Below are 26,146 nucleotides of genomic sequence, written 5' to 3'. Positions count from 1 at the left end.
TTCAAGGCATGTTTTCTGCCGTGAGCACTCGAGCTGAGGGGCCTGCTGTGGCTCCTCACTATTTATTTCAGGTGTGGGGAGTTACCTCTGAGTTCAAAAGTCCTTGCGTGGGAAGCGCAGAGGAACTGCGAAATACCTCCTTAAGAAAAGCCTAACCGCTCACGGGGAGAAGCCGGGATTGGGTTCCGGTAGCTGCCTGGGAAAGCTACACGGGGGCATGGGCATCTCATCTCACGGAGTGGTAACAGTCCTGCAAGTGGTTTTGGGGGACCTTTTCTTTATATGGCAACTTATCGCGAGGAGTGGGGGCTGCCCAGCACAGTGAAGAGGTCTGTGGGGAGGGATTCTGCCCGGGGACCTCCTAAGGACTGGAGGAGCCCAAGTCCCTCCAGGTGACAGCAGGCGCCCCTCTCCGTCCGCTCCCCTCCTCCGCGGCCAATCTCCGGGCAGAGGTGTCTTGCGCCAGCCCGTCTCCCTCCCCCCCACCTCCCCAACTCGTCCGGCCCATCCCAGCCTCAGCGGGAGCCCCGCCTGTCTCCGGGCAGCCGGAGCCCCTGAGCACTCGCCCAGCCTGTCAGTAACCGCCGTTAGCGCTTTCTTTCTTTCTTTTTTTTTTTTTTTTTTCCTCCTCCTCATCTTTTCTTTCCCCCTTCTGCCTTTGTCCCGCTTAGTAACTGGGCTTCGACCAATCGCCGCCTTACCGGCCAGCGCCGGCTGGATCCTGATTGGCCTACTTGGGGCGCGCAGCCGTCTGCCGCTCCTTCGCTGGAGCAAGGCAGACAAAAGACGCAGGCTCCGGGCTCCGGCAACCCGGCTCAGCCAATCACCACGCACCTTATCCTTTCTTTCTACCCCCGCCTTTTCTCTCGCAGCTTCCCCCCGGCCTGGCTCGCGTGCTCCCGGCACTGACTCCTGGCGTGCGGCCAGCGCCCGGACTGTACCATTTTGATTGAGGCTGGGGGGAAGAGAGGATCGATGATTAAGAAGCCAAAGCCCAGAGATCGTTGGGGAGAGTTGAAAGTCGAGATGAAGGACGGTTTTCTGTACAATTTCTCAGGCACCTGATGGAATCCCCAGTACTTCGAGTCGGAATAGAGGGGAGGAACAGTAGTTATGTTGCCTGTCCCCCCTGCCGGGTGCGGTTGGGTGGCGCCTCAGCGGGGGAGCGTGAGGCGGGGCAGGGTGTCCCCCTCCGCGCCGTTAAAATGAAACTCTAGTGGCTGGAGTCAGGGCAGAGCGTGAGGGGAGCCGGCACAGGCGGGCTTGCTTGCAGCCCAGCGGGAGCGGCCAGCCGGGCAGAACTAGCTGGACTTTCCGACGGGCCCCCATCCCGAGGCTGCGGCAGCTTCGGTTCCGAGCCTGACTGGAACGGAGCCCGAGTCCCGGCCCCTGAGGGGATCGCTCTCTGCAGACCAGTGGGACCCCGAAACTTGAACGCAATACCTACTCCCTTTTTATGCCTTCCTTTGTCACTTCCTCACCTTTTTCCCAGCGCGTTCTTTTTCCCCCCTTTTCGTTCTCCCTCCCTCGAAGGACACAAAAGTGGCTGCCGAGGAAAGATTTGGAGGCAGTGGGAGCTTTTCTCTTCGGAGAGCGACCGTGTGGAAAGAAATTTTGGGAAGCAGCTTTCTAACACCTCAGCCCTCCTGCCCCCCCAAGCCTCTCTTTACCTCTCTGAGGAGAAAAAGCCCGTAGATTGAAAGTTCGGGGGGCATCTTGCTGGGTGCTGTAAGAGGAAAGTGGGGGAGGACCCCGTCCTCGTCCCGGTAGTTGGTTGGACTTGTACCGGCCGTTGGAAACCCCGAAGTGCATTTCCGTGTGGGACTTTTATAGATATATATTTTTAGATTTTTAAATATCAGATTAAAAAAATATATATATATGCTTTCTATATATTTCCTGACGACCTGCCCCTGACAGCGCGATGTACAATACGGTGTGGAGTATGGACCGCGATGACGCAGACTGGAGGGAGGTGATGATGCCCTATTCGACAGAACTGATATTTTATATTGAAATGGATCCTCCAGGTACTTGGGAGAGAAAAAGAATCTTGTGATGGGTCTGATTGGTATATAACAAGACCTTAGTGATGTTTTCAGGGCAGAAGTGTTCCTGGGAGCTCTAGGTTTGGGATGAGGGGCAGATTTGCAGTTAGAGCTGCAGTAAAACTGCTTCTGGTATACCCGTTTAAAGTTTGCAGTCAGGACCCCGATCCTATTGTCCTGCGAGGGTGGGGGTGGGGGCTGGAGTGGGGGTGGGAGGAGAGACTCATTTCTTTTACTTCTTTTTGCCTATGCGTGTCGTTCAGGTTTTTGTTGTGCACCCCCCGGGGTTTCTCCCCCCCCCCCCCCCTTAAAGATCTTCTACCTGCATAGGATATGCTTTATATCCGAGCCTTGAAGTCAGCCTTTCCCTTTAGGGAAATTCTTTAAAGCTTGTCGTTTCATACGTTCGTCTTATTTGATTCGTTGTGTTCTACCTTCGTTAACTTCTGAAACTGGGTTGCCTATGTGATAATTCGTTTTAAGACCCCCCCCCCCTTTTTTTTTCTCTTACAGAAACCAAATGCTGGTTAGTGATTTTCAGGGATTGGGCGTTTTTATTCAGTCATGGTCTTAGCCTGAGGTTTTTCTTCTCGGAATATAGTCGCTTAGAGAGATCTGCGTGCAGTATTTTATTACTCTTTAATTTATGGTAATTTAATTTATGGGCTAGGGTTTAATGTAACTTCAATTCTTAGAGCAAAAAAAGGAGGAACCTTCTTTTTTGTGTGTGAATATATGTGATGTGTACATCTATGTTATAGGTTCAAATACACATAATGTAAACTATACATATACTGTATTTTTAGTTCAGAGCTTTGTCTGAGACCCTTACAGACATTTTGTGTATCTGGTAGGAAAGGAAAAGGAAGAGAAAATGGAAAAGTTGGGTCATTTTTTTTCTTTAAAGTCTAACCTCGTTTTATCATTATTAATTGTCAGATTTTCAAACCCTTTTTTGCAGTTATAGATAGTGCTTTACATAATGATTTTGAATAAGTAGAGGACCTTTGTGAGTCCTTATTTTTGTTTAGGATGACTTGATTATGTCTTTTAAAAATGTGTCCTAGCTAAGCTTACAATATAAATCATGTGTCATTGGGGAACCTCAATCATTATAAGACTGTATATTTCTGGAACCTTTGAAAGGATTTGGAGCCCATGCAAGTGTAATGAGGTATAACTGTTGTAGAATGTATATAGAAATTATTTCTTGTGTTCTTGTGAGCAGTAAATTATCCTTTGTTTTTTTTCCAATTAGAGTGTTGAATGATGCTATATAAAAACTAATATTAAATCAACCTTTTTTACTCTTAATGATTCCTTAGAATTTTTCTCTTTTCCCTTCATTTTGGAGCCTTCTTTATTTGCTTTTGTAATTGTGACTGCAATCCAGATGCAGCTTTTCAGTGTTTTGCAAAGTTTGTAGGATTTGCCACCCATCTATTGTGTGTATTTTCCCCTTTGTTTCCCCTTAACGGTAAAGCATCCTTTCTATTAGATGCATTTGTCATTCATGTAAATGGAAATTTAGTACATCATTGGTTCCTCTTGTAAAAAGTAAAGTTAATAATTCTAGATTTCTGTTATAAGAATTATATATTCACACTGCCTCAGAATCATACTGTATCCTAGTATCTTGCCTTGCAGACATACAAAGGGAATTTGTTGGGCGGAGAGGTGAGTGGGGAGGAGGGGAGAAAATGAAGAAGGCACTAATGTTTGAAAAATATGGGCCTCAGAAAAATATCTGCTGAGTTGTCCAAAAATGATTTTGAAAAAAGTTGACTATTGTAATTATGTAGTGATGTGGGTCTTACAAGGTTGTATATAAAATTCTGATCCAAACTTTGTGCATTACATAGAAATAAACTTTTGAGTTTTAAAATGATCATCCTTGGATAAAATTTTGCGTACAGAGATTCTATTTAGAATATTGGAAATATGCATGTGCTCTTCTTTATTACCCATGTTGTAACCTTAATGTAGCTTATGGTTGGTTATGCCTAACAGCTTTTTATAAAGGATGCACACTTGAGTATGCTGGAATATTTTCTGTGATGTGAATGGTTTTTAATGGAAATAATGTGGACGCCGGCCTTGTTTTGTGTGGTAAATTAAGGTTTTGAAACATTTAAAACTAAGTAAATTATTAGTGAGTAGGTTGCAGCATGTCTTGTATCTTCATTTTCCTACTGTCTATCCCAGAGCAAGCTCTTGTTATTCCCTGAACTGGACTGATAGTGTACTAACTGTTCTTGTTTCTACTTCGTTCAATCCACAGTATCATTAAAGTACCATCCGATGATTTGCGTCCCAGTGGTAAATCTTCCAATGACTTTGAAAATGCTTCAGTGGCTTTCCTTTGCCTATTAAAAAGAGTCCCAGATTGCTTATCTTGTCATATAAATCCGTCTTTTTTGCTTCCAACTTAATTTTCCAGTCTGGTCTCTTCATGGAGTCCATCACAAGTTCTGTGGAAGCTATTTTATACTTGCTGTTTCTTGAATGTATGCTTTTTCCTCTTGTGTTGCTTTTCACTCCCATTGGTTACTTGTTGAAATCTTCTATATGTTTAGGGTCTACATTATATGCCTTCTTTGCCAGGATGTATGTTTCCTGATCCCTTCTGTTAGAAGACATCCTTTCCTTTTCCTTTCTTTTCTAGCACCTCTCAGAACTTTTCGTTCTGTCTGTGGAGTAGCTAGCTTCTGCATTTATGTATACTTGCCCCAGTGGAATTGTCTTCCCATCAAATTATGAGCTTCTTAGCTTGCTCAGGGTCTTGCAAGCATAGACAATTTAATAAATATGTGTTGAATTAATAAATACCTAAGGAGCACCATTTCTTTCTAGCCTGTAAGTGCTTTTCTACTTAAGGTCCTTGGTCATCGCATTCCTTGGCTATTGCAGTAGCCTAGAGTTAAAGGACTTGATTTTGACAGCTGTTGACTTAGGGCCCTTAACTGTAACAAATATTACAGTTTTAAAAATATGGTTTTCATCTCCATTTTAGACTAAACCATAAATGCAGTTTATAATAAGTTACCTATTATTGCTTTCAGTTGCCTGAAAAACTATTTTCCAAAGGTGTTTCTTTAGCCTATTTTAAAAAACTACCATTACCATACATCCTAAAGGTTTCTAATAACTGCATGGATTGCTATATCTACTACAATTTACTGACAATGTAAGTAAGACAAACTCCAAATGGGAGTTTGATGTCAATCTTTATGTATTTCTCAGAAGCAATAGAAATACTGAACTGTTTAGATGAAACAAAAGTTTTTATTTTGGAAATGTTAAGAGTGTGGTACAGAGAATTGCTTATGAGCATCTTGATTAGTCCTGTTGTGATTTGGGAATCAGGATTATTCCGTGATAGAACAGTTGCTGGGTAGGCTTCTCAAAGAGCCCTGTCTCTGGTATAGGAATTATTGGAAGATTACAGACATACAACTGATCATAAACTCATATCCAAAGCTTATAGATAGTGGTGTATTAGCTAGCACTGTAGTTTTGACATTGTTATTGGTTTTTTGGGGGGAAGATCTAACAAATGATTTTATTATTTAAATGAATTCTTTTGCTAAAGATTGTAGACTTTTTTTGTTCTTATCAAGAAGAATTTCTGAAATTATCTGTACGGCAGCAACATCTCTTCAGTAGTAATTAGAAAATTAAAAGCATTTATTGGTAAAGTATATATAGGAAGGTCTAGGAAAGTGGTTCTCAATACTTTTTTGGTCTCAGTACCCCTTTTATACTCTTACAAATTATTGAGGATCTCAAAGAGCTATTTACTGATATTTACTGTATTAGCATAATACAGTAAAACAAAACTGAGAAATTAGCAAAAACTGAGAAATTTAAAAAAATTTAATTCATTAAAAAAAGCATTACATGTTAACATAACTTCTTTTAATGTAAAAATAACTATATTAAAAAAACAAATAAGAAGAGTGGCATTGTTTTACATTTTTTGCAAATAACTTTAAAAAAATTTTTTTTTAATGTTTATTTATTATTGAGAGACGGAGAGAGACAGAGCATGAGCATGGGAGGGGCAGAGAGGGGAGGAGACACAGAATACAAAGTAGGCTCCAGGCTCTGAGCTGTCAGCACAGAGCTCGACGCAGGGCTCGAACTCACAAACTGTGAGATCATGACCTGAGTTGAAGTCAGATGCTTAACCGACTGAGCCACCCAGGCGCCCCGATTTTTTGCAAATAACTTTAATGTTTGCCTTAATAGAAGACTTCTAAGTTCCCATGTCTCTGCCTGTATTCAATCTGTTGAGATACCACAGGTCTTAGTCTCTGGAAAACTCCACTGTACAGATGTGAGAGAATGAGGGGTGCAAAAGACAAATAATGTTTTAGTATTACTATGAAAATATTTTTGACCTCTTGGACCCTCTGAAAGGGTCTTGGGGATACAGAGTGGTCTCTGTTTACACTTTGAGAACTACTAGTCTAGAAGTTACATAGTTTGTGACTACATAGTTTGATGGTCAACCTAGGAAAGTATTTTCTGACTTTTTTGAAGTCAGATGAAAAGGTTGTTTCAGGAAACTTACTTGCTTATTCTGGCATACTTGGTATTTTCATCCTGGTGAAATGTAGATTAAGTAATGTTCTGGTGGAGAACTGGCATACTGGCCCTGTGGTTGGGAAAATATTTGCTGAGAAACACACTGAATAAATAGGTCACCTGCCACCATGTGGTCCTTACTGTTAGCAGGTTGGTCATTCTACTTCTGTGGTTGAGTATTTCCCTGTAACTGAACATTTGATGAGCTAATTTTTTTTTTAATATATGAAATTTATTGTCAAATTGGTTTCCATACAACACCCAGTGCTCATCCCAAAAGATTCCCTCTTCAATACCCATCACCTACCCTCCCCTCCCTCCCACCCCCCATCAACCCTCAGTTCTCAGTTTTTAAGAGTCTCTTATGCTTTGGCTCTCTCCCACTCTGACCTCTTTTTTTTTTTTTTTCCTTCCCCTCCCCCATGGGTTTCTTCTGTTAAGTTTCTCAGGATCCATATAAGAGTGAAAACATATTTGATGAGCTAATATTATATAAATTCTTCTCCTCTGTGTGGTAAGATATTTCTTTTATGAGGTTAGTGTCCTTTTTAAAATAATACTGTAGTGTGGGACAAATGTTAGTATAATCAAATGATGTAAAAGCCATGCCAAATTTGTTTACAATTTCTTATTGAAAAAGACTAGTCATTCCTTTCATTTAACATATTATAGTTTATAGTATACTTACTTATATTTCATTAGAATATGGTAATTCTCCATTTAATAGTGCTTTTTAAATTCATTCTCATCATTGTTTTCATGCTGAATACCTTTATATTTTTCTTAGAATGTAGAAAAGATTGGACATGTTTATGGTCACCATATTTAGGAAGGTAGGTAGAAAAATAATTACAAGTATGTCTGTGTGATACTGTATAATCTTATTGATTTAAAGGGGATGCAGCACGAGTGGAGTAGAAAGGACACAGGCTTGGAAACATAATATGGGTTCCAAACCTAGCTCTGTGTCTTATGATTACCAAGGTTATATGGCTAGAACTTAACCTCTTTGAGCATTGAGAAGCAAGATGCCAGTGCTCTTTTGAAAAATTGAATTTTAATACTCTACTTTTCAGAGTTGTTCTGGGGATTAGATGTACTATATCAACATCTAGCACAGTGTTTGGCACCTACTGTACCCAATTCATTGTAACATGTCTTTTTTTTTTTAAGTTTGTTTGTTTATTTTTTTTTAGTCATCACTACACCCAACATGGGGCTCAAACTCACATTCCCAAGATCAAAGGTCACATACTCCTCTGAATGAGCCAGCCAGGCACCCCACTTGTAGCCTATATCTTAAAGTATGTTGATAACATGTAATTACTTCAGGTCTACCTCTTTGAATAATCTTGCAGTCAAAACCTTTTGACTTGCTCCATTTTTTTTTCTTCATCCCTGACATTTAAACTGGGGCCATTTTGTTCTTGGAAGAGTTCTCTAGGGTCTTTTCTTTTTTTTTTTTTTTTTTAATTTTTTTTAACGTTTATTTATTTTTGAGACAGAGACAGAGCATGAACGGGGGAGGGTCAGAGAGAGGGAGACACAGAATCTGAAACAGGCTCCAGGCTCTGAGCTGTCAGCACAGAGCCCGACGCGGGGCTCGAACTCACGGACTGTGAGATCATGACCTGAGCTGAAGTCGGCCGCTTAACCAACTGAGCCACCCAGGCGCCCCTCTAGGGTCTTTTCTAATTATGGCATCTCATGAGTCTATGGAAATGTCACTCCAAGTCATCCTTTCTCTTTAGTTTCTGTTGCCCTTGTCTGGTTCCTCATCACCACACATTTGAAATGATTTATAATGAAGGTAATACTTTTGTTGAATAATTTGTTGAATAATTATTTGTTCAATATTGTTGAATAATTATTTTAGACCAAGTGCTGTGTTAAATATTTTTACCTGTACTATTTCTGTTAGCTACATAACAACCTTATGAAATAGGCACTATTATTACCCCACTTTACAGACAGGAAACTGAGACTCTGATGTGTTTAATAACTTAATCAAGTGCCTCACAGCTAGCAAGTGGCAGAGCAGGTCTGTCTTGCTAACACCCTGGTTCTTAACCAGTACCTCCTAAAACTGGTTGCTCTATTTTTAATTTCTTCTTCTCCTCCCCCATGAATTTATCCTGAACTCTTCAGGTTAATCCTGCTCAAATGTTATTTTGAAATAATTTTTGACATAATTAGCAGCTATCCATTTTTTTAAGCAGAGGCCATATTCTTAAACTAGGCATACATGGTCTTTAGCACCAATTTACATTTCAACTTAATTATTAATCCTCCATTGTCATTTTTTTAAGTAAACTCTACCCTCAACGTGGGCGTCAAACTCATGACCCTGAGATTGTCACATGCTCTACTGACTGAGCTAGCCAGGTGCCCCCATCTATTCTCATTCTTACTTTTAGCCCAGTTCCTTGCTATCCACTGACTACACTTTGCTTATTCCCATCTCCAACCTTTTGCTTATGCTGCATCTTCTGTTAGATTGTGTCCATCCCTCTCCAATCTACAAATCAGGATCTTTTGTAACTCTTCTTTCTTCCTCTAGAAATTCTAGCACTGAATCCTGTAATTATCTGGGGCAATGGTCTATTGTTTTGACATAAAATCATATGTTAAGACATTTAATTGTTTTGTGAGTATACTTTGTCTCTCCCAAACAAGATCAGCTTTTTGAAGTCAAGCTATCAAATTTCTTTTGTATTTTTTTCTTTAAATACCCTGTTCCCAAATATTTTGTGGTCTTAGACCTGTGGACCCAACCAGCTTCATTTTGTGGCTTAAGTTTTAAAATGTTGATAATATTTATTAATCAACGTGGACCTTCAAACTTATAATTTATTCTAACAAAGGGAATAATGAAAAAGTACAATACTTAATATTGTTAGCAAAATTTTATGGTTTTGAGTAAAAGTCATTTTTGAAATTTCGAAGAATTAGAAGTGAGGAGTAAGTTTTTGAAAGTTTGTTCGGCTAGTTTTACATAGCACTGGGCAAAATGTAGATTTAAGTTTCCCAGTATGTTACACCAATTAAATTTAGAATGTGTAGGATTTGATTTGGGATTAAAAGGTAAGGTCTGCCATGTAGCCTTATAGGATCAGTTTCCAAATTGCTGATAAATGGTATATTTGTTGTTTTTTGCAAATATTTTGTAAGTTTGTATAAAGTAAGAGGGTTATCTTATTATTTTTCTTATAAAAGACACAGTAGGCTAGGTCCAGTCCGCCACATCCTACTATTTTACATGTGTCTTGTCAATATAAAAACTGCTCTGGGGCCTGTGAACATAAGCCAATGCAAAACTAAAGTCAATACCATGATGTCATACCATCCACCACTATCCAGCCTTGGACATTCTGTTTGTGAGCCAGATTAATTGTTTACCCTTATCTAAGGGTATAGGGCTACACCTCCAGAGCTTGTGGCTATGTCATCTTAAGTACTTACTGTTACAGTTTTTATTTATTTTTATATTTGTTTTGGAGAGAGCATGCACATGGGGGAGAGGGGCAGAGGGACAGAGATAATCTTTTTTTAATTTTGAGAGAGAGAGAGAGAGCGTGCAAGCATTTGTGGGGAGGGGCAGAGAGAGAAGGAGACACAGAATCTGAGGCAGGCTCCAGACTCTGAGCTGTCAGCACAGAGCCCCACATGGGGTCAAACACACGAATTGCCAGATCATGACATGAGTCAGTCAGCTGATTAACCGACTGAGCCACCCAGGTGCCCCGAGAGAGAATCTTAAGCAGGCTCCATACTCCACGCAGAGCCTAATATGGGGCTCAAGCCCATGACCTTGGGATCATGACCTGACCTAAAATCAAGAGTCAGCCACCCAGGTGGTGGCCATTTATTGTTTTTTCGTTTTTTGTTTTAGTTTTCATGTTTAAATTTTCTAAGAAGAAAATTCAATCACAAATCAAAATTTATTTTTACACATTTTTTCTAAGTTTATTTGTTTTGAGAGAAAGCAAGAGTGCATGTGCAAGCAGGAGAGGGGCAGAGAGAGAGAGAGAGAGAGGGAGAGAGAATCCCAAGCAGGCTCCACACTGTCAGCATAGAGCCCGAAGCAGGGCTTGATTCCACGAACTGTGAGATCATGACCTGAGCCGAGATCATGACCTGAGCCGAAATCAAGAGTTGGACACTTAACCCACTACCACCCAGGTGCTCCCAATCACAAATCAAAATTTAAAATTTGTATGTGAATTGTTTTGGAAATGCCATATGGAAATGTTTGTGCTTGAAAATACTTTAGAATTTGTTCTTTCATGTGTAATATTCAAACTTTTTAAGAATGTTTATTTATTTTGAGAGAGAGAGATGGTGAGCAAGGAAGGGCAAAGAGAGAGGGAGACAGGGAATCCCAAGCAGGCTCTGCACTCTCAGAGCAGCCTGATGCGGGGCTGGAAAAATGAACTGTGAGATCATGAACTGAGCAGATATCAGGGGTTGGATGCCTGACTGAGTCACCCAGGTGCCCCTGTTTTGGCTTTTAGAAAGAAGTCTGATTAGTTTTAAAAGGACTATCAGGTGGTTCAAACCTGTTGCAGGCCATTAGTTCAGGACTTGGGTGTAGTCTTTTCTCCTACTAGTCATAAACTGTAAGAGCAGCTATCACGTCTGTCTGACTGAAACTGACCAGAGCTACTTTTTTGATTGCTAGGGATCAACCATGAGCATTTAGAGTAGAGTTGCTGGATAAAATACATGTAATGTCCCATGCAATATTTGTGATATACTTCTGAAAAATTGTTTGTTGTTATCTGAAATTCAAATTTAACTGGGTGTCCTGTATTTTTGTTTGCTAAATCTGGCAACCCTGATATAGAGAGAGGCTAGACAGTTGACAGTATTTCCTAGTCTACTTTCCCTATGGTGTTTAGGGATAGATGTGTAACTTGATGTAGTGGGTATCCGGATACTTTCAGTTTACGTGATAAATCCAACTGAAATTGGTTTAAACAAAGAGAATTTATAGGTTCATGTAATTGAAAAGTCCTAAGGGAACGAAGGCCCCTGACATAGTTGGATCAAGACTATCAGGCTTTGGTCCTATTTTTCTGCATTTCTCTTGGCTCTCTCCTCTATCAGCTTCTTTCTCAGGCAGGCTTCCTTGCCAGGAAAAGATAACTGCCTTTGGCTGCTGGGATTACATGTTTCCTAATTTCTGGGGGATAAAAAGGATGGTTCCCACAAATATAACACAAAAATCCTGAGCTTGACATTAGATTATCCCCATGTTCCCAAGGATCACTCTTAAAATCTGAACTATTAATTACAGCTTTCTCTGTCTAGACCAGTGGCTCTTAAATTTGAGCATGCATCAGAACCACCTGGAGAAGTTGTTAAAACACAAACTGGTAGGCCCTATCCCCAGAGTTTCTGGTTTTAGTTGGTTTGGGATTGGGTTTTAAGAATTTGTAGTTGCAACAGGTTTACTGATTTGGCTGGTCTGCAAACACTTTGAGAACCACTGCTGTGTCAAATCATGGCCTACTCCTGGAGCTGGGGAAGGGGTCAGTCCCACATAAATACCTTACTAGTGTGGGAAGGAATAAGATACCTTTTGAGGAGATAATTACAATGTCCACTAAGGAAAGGGCTGCTGTTTTTTGTCTATTTAGCTTTCCTGCCCTCTTATTTAGGTAACAGCTTCCTGATTTTTCTCTTGGAACCACTCATTCCCCATTTGTAATCAGTGTGGCTTGAGTAGAGTTGATCTAACCCATTGGCTTTAATGATGGGCACATGATTCAGGCCTGGCCAATAAGATTATTGCATTCACCTGGCCTCAGTGATATCTCTAATAGGGCAGTGATCTTTATAAGATAGTCAATGCACATTACTATACATTACTATTTACTGTCCTGGTTATTGATATAAAGATAGCATAATCCCTGCCTTTAAGGAGTTCAGACTGTAAGAAGGATGTAGACAAATGCATGTAGTATTTCTCTTGATAACTCCCTTTCTCCTGGCTTTCATCTAATATACATTTCCATTATATACTGTATTACTTCCTTTATAATTCTTAACCACATTTATTATCAGTTGTGTAGTGTCTTTAGGCACTAGATTAGATTATAGTCATTAGATTATAAATTCCATCAGGATAAGGGCTGAGTCCATAATTAACTGCTGGCTCTCCTGTAACTAGCACTGTCTGTGGCACATAGAGGAGCCCAGGATTGAATGAATGTTTTAAATATGAATGAATGTTTTAAGTTATGTTTATAATTAAAAAATATAGAAACAAAAGAGGGGATGATTGGTTTACTAGTGGGTACCGCAAATAGAACAGCCTAGGTAAAAGGCACAGGGTTATTAAAACACTTGATGTATTTTGAGAACTGAAAGTAATTCAGTTTTGTTAAAACATGATGTATGAGGTGGGAAGTGGTGGTAGAGGAGTCTGGAGAAGTAGGTGAGGGCCAAATCATGAAAAGCCCTGAATGCTTACACCTACAGGTTGGGGAGCCATGGACTGATTTCAATTAGGGAAAAGAATATATTAGCTGCAAAGTGAAAAATAGATGGAAGGAAAGTGAGATTAAAGAAGGAAAACTGGTTAGGAGGGTATTTCAGTACAGATGAAAGATGCTATGAAAACTTAAAGCGAAAAAAAAATATGCAAGAAGCAGGGAGATGGAGACCCTGTGCACAGAATTCATGTGGACTCATATGGAGGTTTCCACTGTAAATTTGTTTTAGCAACAGAGACATTGTATTAGCCAGTCTTAACTACTGACCCTAGCTCTGCATCCACACCCACTTAATATTTGTAACCGGAGATTGTATTTTTATTTTCTAATCATTAAATAAAAGAAATATACTCCCACCCCCTCCCCTCCCCCCACAAAAGCCTAAGATAAAGTAGCAGCATTGAGAATAAATAGGAGAGTTGTTTAAAAAGTAGAATTGAAGGGACATAGAGACTATCCTGAGAAAAATGAAAGAATCTAGAATGACTTATTTTTCTGGCTTAGGAGATGGTACTATAAACCAAGAGACGCAATTTAAGAAGGAAGGACAGGTTTGGATCATATGGCTTCTTAAAGTGAGACAGAGGTTAAATAAAAAAGCTTTTCTTTTGGAGGGATTCTTTTTCTCTTAGGCTTTAGTGGGGGAGGAAAGGGGAATGCCCTCTATTGCTTTTAGGTTTTGAACCCAGAGCAGATGGTAGTAAATCAGATGCTTTGAGTTTCTAAAGGTGTGGGAGAGATTTGCAGTAAGTCTTTGACTACTCCCAGGGTATTAGTTGCTGAGGTCAATTTAAAGTTGCAGATATAGGGCACCTGGCTGGCTCAGTTGTTAGAGAATGTGATTCTTGATTATGGAGTCATGAGTTTGAGCCCCACATTGGGGATAGAGTTTACTTAAAAAAATTTTTTTCCAGATGTTTAAGCTGCCTCATCTTATTTAAGCAGCTGTTTGAAAGCAAGTGTGCATAACTTTTTTTGTATGGTCTTTTAAAAAAAGTTTTTATTTAAGGACACCTGGGTGGCTCAGTCGGTTAAACATCCGACTCTTGGTTTCGGCTCAGGTAATGATCTCCCGCTTTTGTGAGTTCCAAACCCTGCAATGGACTCTTCGCTGACAGTTCTGAGCCTGCTTGGGATTCTTTGTCTTTCTCTCTCTCTCTGCCTCTCCCCCACTCACGGCTGTCTCTCTCTCTCTCAAAATAAATAAACTTTAAAAAATTTTTAAATTGCAGTGTAATATTTCTAATAATACAGTGTAGTATTAGTTTCAGGTGTAAAATATAGTGATTCAGTACTTCCATATATCACCCAGTGCTCATCACAAGTGCACTCCTTAATCCTCATCACCTGTTTAACCTATCCACCCTGCCCCTCCCCTCCAAACTCCCTTTTGGTATCCATCAGTTTGTTCTCTATAGTTAAGAACTTTCTTGGTTTGCCTCTATCTCTTTTTTCCCCTCTTTGCTCATTTGTTTTGTTTCTAAAATTCCACGTTGAGTGAAATCATATGGTATTTGTCTTTCTCTGACTTACTTCACTTAGCATAATACTCTGGCTCCATCCATGTTGTTGCAGATAGCAAGATTTCATTCTTTTTTTATGGATGAATAAAAATCTTCTTTATTCACCAATTGATGGATACTTGGGCTGATTCCATAATTTGGCTGTGATAGATAATGCTGCTATTAACATCAGGGTGCATGTATCCCTTTGAATTAGTATTTTTGTATTCTTTGGGTAAAGAGTAGTTCTATTTTTAACTTTCTGAGGAACCTCTGTACTGTTTTCCACAGCAACTGCACCAGTTTGCTTTCCTACCAGCAGTGCAAGAGGGTTCCCCTTTCTCCACATCCTCGCCAGTACCTGTTGTTGTTTGTGTTGTTGATTTTAGTCATTTGGACAGGTGTGAGTTGATATCTCATTGTAGTTTTGATTTGCATTTTCCCTGATGATGACTGATGTTGAGCATCTTTTCATGTGTCTGTTGGCCATCTGAATGTCTTCTTTGGAAAAATGTCATATCTTCTGCCCATTTTTTAATTGGATTGTTTTTTGGTGTTGATTTTAGTAAGTTCTTTATATATTTTGGATATTAACCTTTTTAAAAACTTTTTTTTATAAAAATTTTTAAATGTTTATTTTGAGAGAGAAAGAGACAGAGCCTGAGCAGGGGAGGGGAGGGGCAGAGAGAGAGGGAGACACAGAATCTGAAGCAGGCTCCGGGCTCTGAGCTGTCAGCAGAGAGCCCAACTTGGGGCTCCAACCCACAAACCATGAGATCATGACCTGAGTCTACATTGGATGCTTAACCAACTGAGTCACTCAGGTGATCCTAATTTTTTTTTTCACATTTATTTATTTTTGAGAGAGCAAGTGTGTGCGCTCAAGTTGAGGAGCAGAGAGAGGGAGATTCTGTGTGTGCACTCAAGTTGGGGAGGAGCAGAGAGAGGGAGATTCTGTGTGTGCACTCAAGTTGAGGAGGAGCCGAGAGAGGGAGACAGAATCCCAAGCAGGCTCCTCTTTGTGAGCACAGAGCCCAGTGTGGGGCTCAAACTCACAAACTGGGAGATCATGACCCAAGCCAAACTCCAGGCACCCCTGGATGCTAACCTTTTATATATGTCCTTTGCAAATATCTTCTTCCATTGTCTAGAAATAGCTTCTTTCAGGGGCACCTGGGTGGCTCAGTCGGTTAAGCGGCCGACTTCGACTCAGGTCATGATCTCACGGTCCGTGAGTTCGAGCCCCGCGTTGGGCTCTGTGCTGACAGCTCAGAGCCTGGAGCCTGTTTCAGATTCTGTCTCCCTCTCTCTGACCCTCCCCCGTTCATGCTCTGTCTCTCTCTGTCTCAAAAATAAATAAATGTTAAAAAAATTTTTTTAAATAAAAAAAGAAATACCTTCTTTCATATCTAGAAAGAAGTTGTTACAGTTGATGTCAAAGAAGTTACTGCCCGCGTTCTCTAGGATTTTCATGGTTTCAGGTCTCACATTTAGTTCTTTAATCCGTTTTGAATTTATTTTTCTGCATGGTGTAAGAAAGTGGTCTACTTTCATCCTTTTGCATGTTGCTGTCTAGTTTTCCCAGAACCATTTGTTGAAGAAACCATCTTTTTCTTTTCCAAGTATTTATTTAAATTCCAGCTAGTTAAGGGGCGCCTGGGTCAGTGGGCTAAGCATCTGACTTCATCTCAGGTCATGATCTCGCGGTTTGTGAGTTCGAGCCCCGTGTCAGGCTGTGTGCTGACAGCTCAGAGCCTGGAGCCTGCTTCGGATTCTGTGTCTCCCTCTCTCTCTGCCCCTCCTCTGTGCCCTCTCTCTCTCTCTCACTCACTCTCTCTCTCTCTCTCTCAAAAATAACATTAAAGAAATAAATTCCAGCTAGTTAACATACAGTGCAATATTAGTTTCAGTTGTAGAATTCAGTGATTCATCGCTTACATACAGCATACAGTGCTCATCACAAGTGCCCTCCTTAATACTCATCACCTGTCTAACCCATCCCCTCCACCCACCTCCCCTCCAGTAACCATCAGTTTGTTCTCTATAGTTAAGAATGTTTCTTGGTTTGCCTCTCTCTCTTTTTTTTTTTTTCTCACCCTATGTTTGTTTCTTAAATTCCACATGAGTGAAATCATACGATATTTGTCTTTCTCTGACCTGCATTATTTTGCTTTGCATAATACTCTCTAGCTTCATCCATGTTGTTGCAAATGGCAAAATTTCATTGTTTTTTTATGGCTGAAAAATATTTAGTTATTGTATATATGATATTTATATACGTATACATACACACATACCATATCTTTATCCATTCATCAGTCAATGGACATTTGGGCTCTTTCCATAATTTGGTTATTGTAGATAATGCTGCTGTAAATATCAGGGTGCATGTATCCCTTGAAATTAGTATTTTTGTATTCTTTGGGCAAATACCTGGTATGCAATTTTGGATGGTAGGGTTGTTCTATTTTTAACTTTTTAGGGAACATCCGTGCTGTTTTCCACAGTGGCTGTACCAGTTTGCATTCCTACCAGTAGTGCAGGAAGGCTCCTCTTTCTCCACATCCTCACCAACACCTGTTGTTTCCTGTGTGTGTGTGTGTGTGTGTGTGTGTGTGTGTGTGTGTGTGTGTTTATTCTCAAGATAGTTAGCATACAGTGTAGTCTTAGCTTTAGGAGTAGAATCCAGTGATTCATCACTTACATATAACACCCAGTGCTCTTCCCAGCAAGCGCCCTCCTTAATGCCCATTACCCATTTTCCCTACCCCCATCAACCCTCAGTTTGTTCTCTGTATTTAAGAGTCTTTTATGGTTTGCCTCCCTCTCTGTTTGTACCTTATTTTTCCTTCCCTTCTTCTACGATTGTTAAGTTTCTTAGATTCCACCTATGAGTGAAATCATGTGATAAATGTCTTTCTCTGACTGAATTATTTCAGTTTAGCATAATACCCTCCAGTTCCATCCGTTGTTGCAAATGGCATGACTTCATTGTTTTTCATTGGTGAGTAACATTACAATGTATGTATGTATGTGTGACATCTTTTTAATTTTTTGTAATGTTTTCATTTATTTTTGAGAGATAGAGTGTGAGTGGGGGAGGGGCAGAGAGAGGGAGACACAGAATCCAAAGCAAGCTGCAGGCTCTGAGCTGTCGGCACAGAGCCCAACACAGGGCCTGAACCCACGAACCTGGAGATCATGACCTGAGCAGAAGTTGGACACTTAACTGACAGAGCCACCCAGGCACCCTTGTATGACATCATCTTAATCCATTCATCAGTTGGTGGACATTTGGGCTTTTTCCATAATTTAGCTATTGTTGATAGTGCTGCCATAAACATTGGGGTGCATGTGCCCCTTCCAATCAGCACTCCTGTATCCTTTGGCTCAATTCCTAGTAGTACAATTGCTGGGTCATAAGGTAATTCTATTTTTAATTTTTTGAGGAACCTTCACACTGTTTTCCAGAGTGGCTGCGCCAGTTTGCTTTCCCACCAACAGTGCAAGAGGGTTCCCCTTTCTCCACATCCTCAATAATACCTGTTATTTGTGTTGTTGATTTTAACCATTCTGACAGGTGTGAGTTTATACCTCATTGTAGTTTTGATTTGCATTTCCCTGATGATGAGCAATGTTGAGGATCTTTTCATGTATCTATTTGCCATCTGGATGTCTTCTTCGGAAAAGTGTCTATTTCATGTCTTCTGCCCATTTCTTCACTGGATTATTTGTTTTTTGGATGTTGAGTTTGATAAGTTCTTTATAGGTTTTTGGTACTAACCCTTCATTTGCAAGTAGCTTCCCATTCCATCAGTTGATTGTTTCCTTTGTTGTACAGAAGCTTTTTATCTTGGTGAGGTCCCAATAGTTCAGTTTTGCTTTTGTTTCCCTTGCCTCTGGAGACATGTCAAGTAAGCAGTTGCTGTGGCTGAGGTCAAAGAGGTTGCTGCCTGTTTTTTTCTGTAGGATTTTGATGGTTTCCTTTCTCACATTTAGGTCTTTTATCCAATTTGAATTTATTTTTGTGTATGGTGTAAGAAAGTGGTCCAGTTTCATTCTTCTGCATGTTGCTGTCCAGTTCTCCCAAACCCATTTCTTAAAGAGATGGTCTTTTTTTTCATTGGATAACTCTTTCCTGCTTTGTTGAAGTTTAGTTGGCCATACATTTGTGGGTCTATTTCTGGGTTCTCCATTCCATTGATCTATGTGTCTGTTTTTGTGCCAGTACCTTACTGTCTTGATGATTACAACTTTGTAATACAGGTTAAAGTCTGGGACTGTGATGCCTTCAGCTTTGGTTTTCTTTTTCAACATTATTTTGGCAATTTCGGGTCTTTTGTGGTTCCATACAGTTTTTAGAATGGATTGTTCTAGTTCTGTGAAGAATGCTGGTGCTATTTTTTTAAAGTGTTTATTTATTTGCATTGTTTATTCTAATTAGATTGAGTATCAGTAACTTTTTAAGATTTGTAGGTTTTTTTTTTTAATATGAAATTTATTGTCAAATTGGTTTCCATACAATACCCAGTACTCATCCCAACAGGTGCCCTCCTCAGTGCCCATCACCCACTTTCCCCTCCCTCCCTCCCCCCATCAACCCTCAGTTTATTCTCAGTTTTTAAGAGTCTCTTATGGTTTGGCTCCGTCCCTCTCTTTTTTTTTTTTTTTTCCCTTCCCCTCCCTCATGGTTTTGTTAAGTTTCTCAAGATCCACATAAGAGTAAAAACATATGGTATCTGTCTTTCTCTGCATGACTTATTTCACTTAGCATAACACTCTCCAGTTTCATCCACATTGCTACAAAAAGCCATATTTCCTTCTTTCTCATTGCCAAGTAGTATTCCATTGTGTATATAAACCACAATTTCTTTATCCATTCATCAGTTGATGGACATTGGGGTGCAAGTGCCCCTATGCATCAGCACTCCTGTATCCCTTGGGTAAATTCCTAGCAGTGCTATTGCTGGGTCATAGGGTAGATCTATTTTTAATTTTTTGAGGAACCTCCACACTGTTTTCCAGAGTGGCTGCTGGTGCTATTTCGATTGGGATTGCATTGAATGTGTAGATTGCTTTAGTTAGTATCAACATTTTAACAATATTTGTTTTTCTGATCTAAGAGCATGGAATGTTTTTCCATTTGTGTCTTCTTCAATTTCTTTCATAAGCTTTGGATAGTTTTCTATAGATCTTTTACCTCTTTGGTTAGGTTTATTCCTAGATATTTTATAGTTTTTGATGTATTTATAAATGGGATTAATTCCCTGATATCTCTGTTGCTTCATTATTGGTGTATAGAAATACAACCGATTTCTGTACATTGATTTTATATCCTGCGACTTTGCTGAATTCCTGTATCAGCTCTAGCAGTTTTTTGGTGGAGTCTTTTGGATTTTTTTTTTTAAACATTTATTTTTTTATTTTGAGAGACATAGAGAGACAGAGCACAAGCTGGGGAGGGGCAGAGAGAGAAGGAGACACAGAATCCAAAGCAGGCTCTGGGCTGTCAGCACAGAGCCTGACATGGGGCTTGAACTCACAGAGTGTGAGATCGTGACCTGAGCCAAAGTCAGATGCTTAACCGACTGAACCACCCAGGCACCCCTCTTGTGGATTTTCCATGTAGAGTATCATGTCATCTGTGAAGAGTGAAAGTTTGACTTCTTCTTTGCCAATTTGGATGCTTTTTATTGTTTTAGACTGTGAGTCTGGAGTCTTCTCTCGTCCAGCAAGAGAGCAGACACAGAATTGAATACGAGAGAGGCTAATGTCCAGGAGGAGGCAAGAGCCCTGAACAGGGGTCTTGTCTCCGTATTTATTGAGTGCACAAGATCTTACATACGTGGGGAACATGAAGCAAACCAGATCTTACACACGTGGTAAATGTGAAGAAAACAATCAGATAGTAATCATTAATTTGTATGTGTAAGTAAGGGGTCTGTGGGGCAAGTGGAGTTTGTGGTTAAGGTACATTGGTGCCAGATGGGAAGTAAGTTCCTGCAGGTGATATAACAAGTTACTCATGATCCCATCACAATATCTCACTAGCTAACCTTGGGCACTTTCACCCCGTGGTGGTGGCTTTCTGCCCTAAGCTCTTTTCTAACTGATTTATGGAAGTAGAACCTATTTCCCCATATTTTATGTTGTTTTGTTGTCTGCTGAGGCTAGGACTTCCAACACTATGTTAAACAGCAGTGGTGAGAGCAGACATCCCAGTCATGTTTCTGATCTCAGGGAAAGCTCTCAGTTTTCCCCATTGAGGATGATATTAGCTGTGAGCCTTCATAATATGATTTTTATGATATTAAGGTATATTCCTTCTATCCCAACTTTCTTGAGGGTGTTTATTAAGAAAGGATGCTGTATTTTGTCACATGCTTTTTCTGCATCTATTGGCAGGATCCTATGATTCTTATCCTTCTATTAATGTGATGTATCATGTTGATTGATTTGTGAATATTGAACCAGCCCTGCAGCCCAGGAATGAATCCCACTTGATCATGGTGGATAATTCTTTAAATGTACTGTTGAATTTAATTTGCTAGTATCTTGTTGGGAATTTTTGCATCCATATTCATTAGGAATATTGGCCTGTAATTCTTTTAGTGGGGTCTTTGGTTTGGGAATCAAGGTAATGCTGGCTTCATAGCATGAGTCTGAAGTTTTTCTTCTGTTCCTATTTTTTGAAACAGTTTGACAAGAATAGATATTATCTCTCCTTTAATTGTATGGTAGAATTCCCTCTAGGAAGCCATCTGGCCCAGGACTCTTATTTGTTGGGAGATTTTTGATAACTGATTCAATTTCTTTGCTAGTTACAGGTCTGTTCAAATTTTCAATTTTTTCCCATTTGAGTTTTGGTAGGGTGTGAGTGTCTAGGAATTTGTACTTTTCTTCCAAATTGTCTAGTTTGTTGGCATATAATTTTTCATAGGATTCTCTAATAATTGTTTGTGTTTCTGGGGTGTTGGTTGTGATCTCTTTCATTCATGATTTTATCTATTTGGGTCTTTTTTCTTTTTGGGAGTCTGGTTAGGGGTTTATCAGTTTTGTTTATTCTTTCAAAAAACCAGCTCTTAGATTCATTGATCTGTTCTACTGTTTTTTTGTTTTTTTTGTTTTTTTGGATTCTATATTGTTTATTTCTGCTCTAATCTTTATTGTTTCTCTTCTTCTGCTGGCTTTGGGCTTTCTTTGTTGCTACCTTTCTAGCTTCTTTAGTAAGGCTAGGTTGTATATTTGGGACCTTTCTTGCTTCTTGAGGCAGGCCTGGATTGAAATGATTTTCCTCTTAGGAAAGTCCAAAGAGTTTGGACTGTCATGTTTTCATTTTCATTTGCTTCCATTTATTTTTTAATTTCTTCTTTAATTTCCTGGCTAACCCATTCATTCTTTAATAGGATGTTCTTTAACCTCCATGTATTTGGAGGCTTTCCAAATTTTTTCTTGTGGTTGATTTCAAGTGTCATAGTGTTGTGATCTGAAATATGCATGATATGATCTCAATCTTTTTATACTTGTTGAGGGCTGTTTTGTGACCCAGTATGTGATCGATTTTGGAAAATGTTCCATATGCACTCAAGAAGAATGTGTATTCTGCTTTAGGATGAAAAGTTTTGAATACATTTGTTAAGTCCATCTGGTCCAGTGTGTCATTCAGAGCTGTTATTTCCTTATTGATTTTCTGCCTAGATGATCTGTCCTTTGTTGTAAGTGGAGTATTAAAGTCCCCTATAATTATGGTATTATTGTCTATACATTTATTTACATTTGTGATTAATTGATTTATATATTTGGGTTCTTTCATGTTGGGGGCATAAACATTTATAATTGTCAGCTCCTCTTGATGACCCCTTAATTATGATATAATGTCTTTCTTCATCTCTTGTTACAGTCTTTGTTGTAACATGTATTTTGTCTGGTATAAGTATGGCTACTCAGGCTTTCTTTTGACATTCAGTAACATGGATATATGGTTCTCCATCACTTTCAATATGCAGGTGTCTTCAGGTCTAAAATGAATCTCTTGTAGGCAGCATATAGATGGATCTTGTTTTTTAATCCGTTCTGATACCTTAATGTCTTTTCATTGGCGCATTGTGTCCATTTACATTCAGAGTGGTGATTTAAAGATATGGATTTAGTGCCATTGTGTTATATGTAGGTTTCGTGCTTGTGGTGATGTTTCTGTCTCTGGTCCTTTGTAGTCTTTGCTGCTTTCCACTCACAGAGTCCCCCTTAGGATCTCCTACAGGACTGGTTTAATGGTCATGAATTCCTTTAGTTTTTGTTTGGGAAAACCTTTATCTCTCCTGCTATTCTGAATGACAGCCTTGCTGGATAAAGGATTCTTGGCTGCATATTTTTCCTATTGAGCACATTGAATATTTCCTGAAATGCCGCTCCCTTCTGGCCTGCCAAGTTTCAATGGATAGGTCTGCTACTACCCTTATGTGTCTACCCTTGTAGGTTAAGGACCATTTGTCTCTAGCTGCTTTCAGAATTCTCTCTTTATCTGTGTATTTTGCTGGTTTCACTATGATATGCCATGGTGTTGATCTGTTTTGGTTGATTGTGAAGGGAGTTCTCTGTGCCTGTTGGACTTGGATGACTGTTTTCTTCCCCAGATTAGGGAAGTTCTCAGCCATAATTTGTTCAAATAAATCTTCTGCCCCTTTCTCTTGCTCTTCTTCTTCTGGAATTCCTATGATATGGATATTGTTTCATTTTATGGAATCACTTAGTTCTCTGATTCTCCCCTCGTGATCTAGTAATTTCCTTTCCCTCTTTTTTTCAACTTCATCATTTTCCATACTTTTATCTTCTATTTCACCTATTCTCTCCTCTGCTTTTCCCATCCTCACTGTCATGTTTCCAGTTTATTTTGCATCTCATTTATGGCATTTCTTAATTCATCATGACTGTTTCTTAGGTCTTTGATCTCTGCAGCCATAGATTCTCTGCTGTTTTCTATGCTTTTTTTCAAGCCCAGCTGTTAGTCTTATGACTGTTATTCTAATTTCTTGTTCAGATATATTGCTTATATCTGTTTGAGCATTTCTTTGTCATTTCTTCCTGAATTTTCTTTTGAGGAGAATTCTTCTGTTTTGTCATTTTGGCTAGGTTTTTGTCTTTTACGTGTTTTAATAGCTTGTTATATGTCCTGCATCTGCGAGTACTACTACATTGAAAAGGGATCATACACTGTCCAGGGCCTGGCACTTCAGGAAGTGTTTTTGGAGTGTGTTGCATGCACTCCACTGGTGGGTTTTGGTTGCTCTATCCCACTGGTCAGTCCCCTGCAAAGTTCCTCTTTGCTTGTAGTGGTGGAGTGTTCGGATCTTCAGCTAGGTATAATTTGATTTGTTCATCGAAATAACTCTGGAAAAAAGGGAAAGGGTTGGGAGAAGCCCAATCTCATATAAAGAGAAAAATGAAAGGGGGGAAAAGAAGACCAAGCAGAGAGTCAAAAAACCCATAAGGCTTAATCCAGAGAAAGAGAAAGGAAAACGAAGAAGAAAAAGATACAGAAAACGCGTAAAAAGAATGGAGTAAAAATGCCTGATTAAACAAACAAAACATAAAAAGAAAAAACAATTTTGTGTGTGTGTGTAGGTATAAAATAAGAATTGACCAAAAACAAATCAGAAACTATGAGCCTGATTCCAAAAGGAAAAAAGAAGAGGGTAGAAAGAAGACAAGAACCAACAAAGACAGACAAAAACAAAAAACAGTTGTCTGTTGGTGCCTGGGACCTGTGGCTGTGCTGGTCTGGAGGAGAGGCAGTCTGGTTGGCTCAGTGTCAGTCTTCCTCCAGCACATAAGTGGTTACCAAGCATGGAAAGATGGGGTTTGGTGTAAGCAGGTCTGCTTCCACTGGGGGCCGCTGTGCTGCTCCCTGAAGTCCCACTGTGTTGGTGCTGGGAAGAAAAATGGTGACACCCCAATCTCTCCTCCTCCCCAGACTGAGTATCTCAAACCACCTTGTTCAGGCAGCCCTCACAGAATAGCTCAGGCAGTCAACTTGCCCTGCTTCACAGTTCTCCTAGGCTTCCTAGGCCCTTGGCCGGGATTCAAAACCCAATGTTTTAAAGGTCCCTGTACTGCACAGACCCTATTCTGGTGTAGTGCCACTCCTCCCTGCTGATAAAAGGCCTTTGGCTGGCACCTGTAGGGTCTTTTCTCCTTGGGGGGGCAATAAGCCCTCTTACAGTACTTGAGGAAGGGGACTTCTCTCCGAGTATGCCCCTGAGATTGCTGTCACGCCCCAGCGCTGGCTCTCCCCGACCCTCAGGTGTGTTCACAGGGTCAGCTCCGGTCCAGAGAAAGTCGTGCACTTTTGAAACTTCTGATCTTCAGCTCCTAAAACTGTAATAAAAGTTGGAACTCTCCATACTTCTTGTTGCCTAATCCATGGTCTGGAGAGGTTTTCCTCTTGTGCTAACTCAATGCTGCAATTCCAGAGTCCCTCTTTCTCTCCCTTTAGCCTCTCCACAGAAGGGGTTTCCTTCCCTCTGTGCCTGCACCATTTTATCTCCCCAAATTCGCATACAAGTATCTCCATCCTGCCAAGCTGTCTCCCTCCACCTGTAGAGATCCTTCTGCCACTCTGCAGATTGATTTCCTGGGTTGTTCCAAGTGATTTGACTTCAGCTGTGTTTGAGGGATGAAGGAAATCCGGGTCCCCCTACCTCTTCTCCATCTTAACACCTCTCCACCCATGTTGTTAATGTTAGCCATTCTCACAGGTGTGAGTTGATAGCTTATTTTAGTTTTAATTTGCATTTCCCTGTTGATGAATGATGTTGAGTATCTTTTCATGTGTCTGTTAGTCATCTGTATGTCTTCTTTGGAAAAATGAGACTGTCTTTTTCCCATTGGATGTTCTTTTTTTTTTTTTTTTTTTTTAATTTTTTAAATGTTTATCTTTGAGAGAGAGGGAGACATAGTGTGAGTGGGGGAGGGGCAGAGAGAGAGTGAGACCCAGAATCCGAAGCAGGATCCATGTGGGGCTTGAACTCGTGAACTGTGAGATCATGACCTGAGCTGAAGTCAGATACTTAACTAGCTGAGCCACCCAGGCCTCCCACCCATTGGACATTCTTGCCTGCTTTGTCGAAGATTAATTGACCATATAGTTGTGGGTTCATTTTTGGGCTTTTTACTCTGTTCCATTGATCTATGTGTCTATTTTTGTGCCATTACCATACTGTTTTGTTTATGACATCTTTGTAACATAACTTGATGTCTGGAATTGTGATGCTTCTAGCTTTGCTTTTCTTTTTCAAGGTTGTTTTAGCTATTTAGGGTCTATCGTCATTCCGTGCAAATTTTAGGATTGTTTGTTATAGCTTTGTGAAAATGCTGTTGGTATTTTGATAGAGATTGGAGTAAATGTATAGATTGCTTTGGGTAGATTAGACATTTTAATAATATTTGCTCTTCCAATATAGGAACATGGAATGTCCTTCCATTTCTTTGTGTCGTCTTTAATTTCATC

At 40.0% G+C, this 26,146-nt stretch overlaps 1 protein-coding gene across 1 annotated transcript in view; it reads left to right on the top strand.

The window, feature by feature from the left end:
• The first annotated feature begins 1,217 nt into the window (after positions 1–1,217).
• The window catches only part of PIK3R3 (phosphoinositide-3-kinase regulatory subunit 3), a 142,474-nt gene continuing 117,545 nt past the window's right edge, over positions 1,218–26,146 (top strand). Inside the window, exon 1 of the mRNA XM_040470090.1 lies at positions 1,218–2,030. Coding sequence (XP_040326024.1) covers positions 1,925–2,030 — 106 coding nt within the window. The 5' untranslated portion in view covers positions 1,218–1,924. The remainder of the gene's footprint in view (positions 2,031–26,146) is intronic.

Source organism: Herpailurus yagouaroundi, unplaced genomic scaffold (assembly GCF_014898765.1).
Source record: "Herpailurus yagouaroundi ecotype Mexico unplaced genomic scaffold, PumYag 77, whole genome shotgun sequence".
Lineage (NCBI taxonomy): Eukaryota > Metazoa > Chordata > Mammalia > Carnivora > Felidae > Herpailurus > Herpailurus yagouaroundi.
The sequence above is the reverse complement of the archived record's forward strand: the minus strand, read 5'-3'. Positions and strand labels throughout refer to the sequence as shown.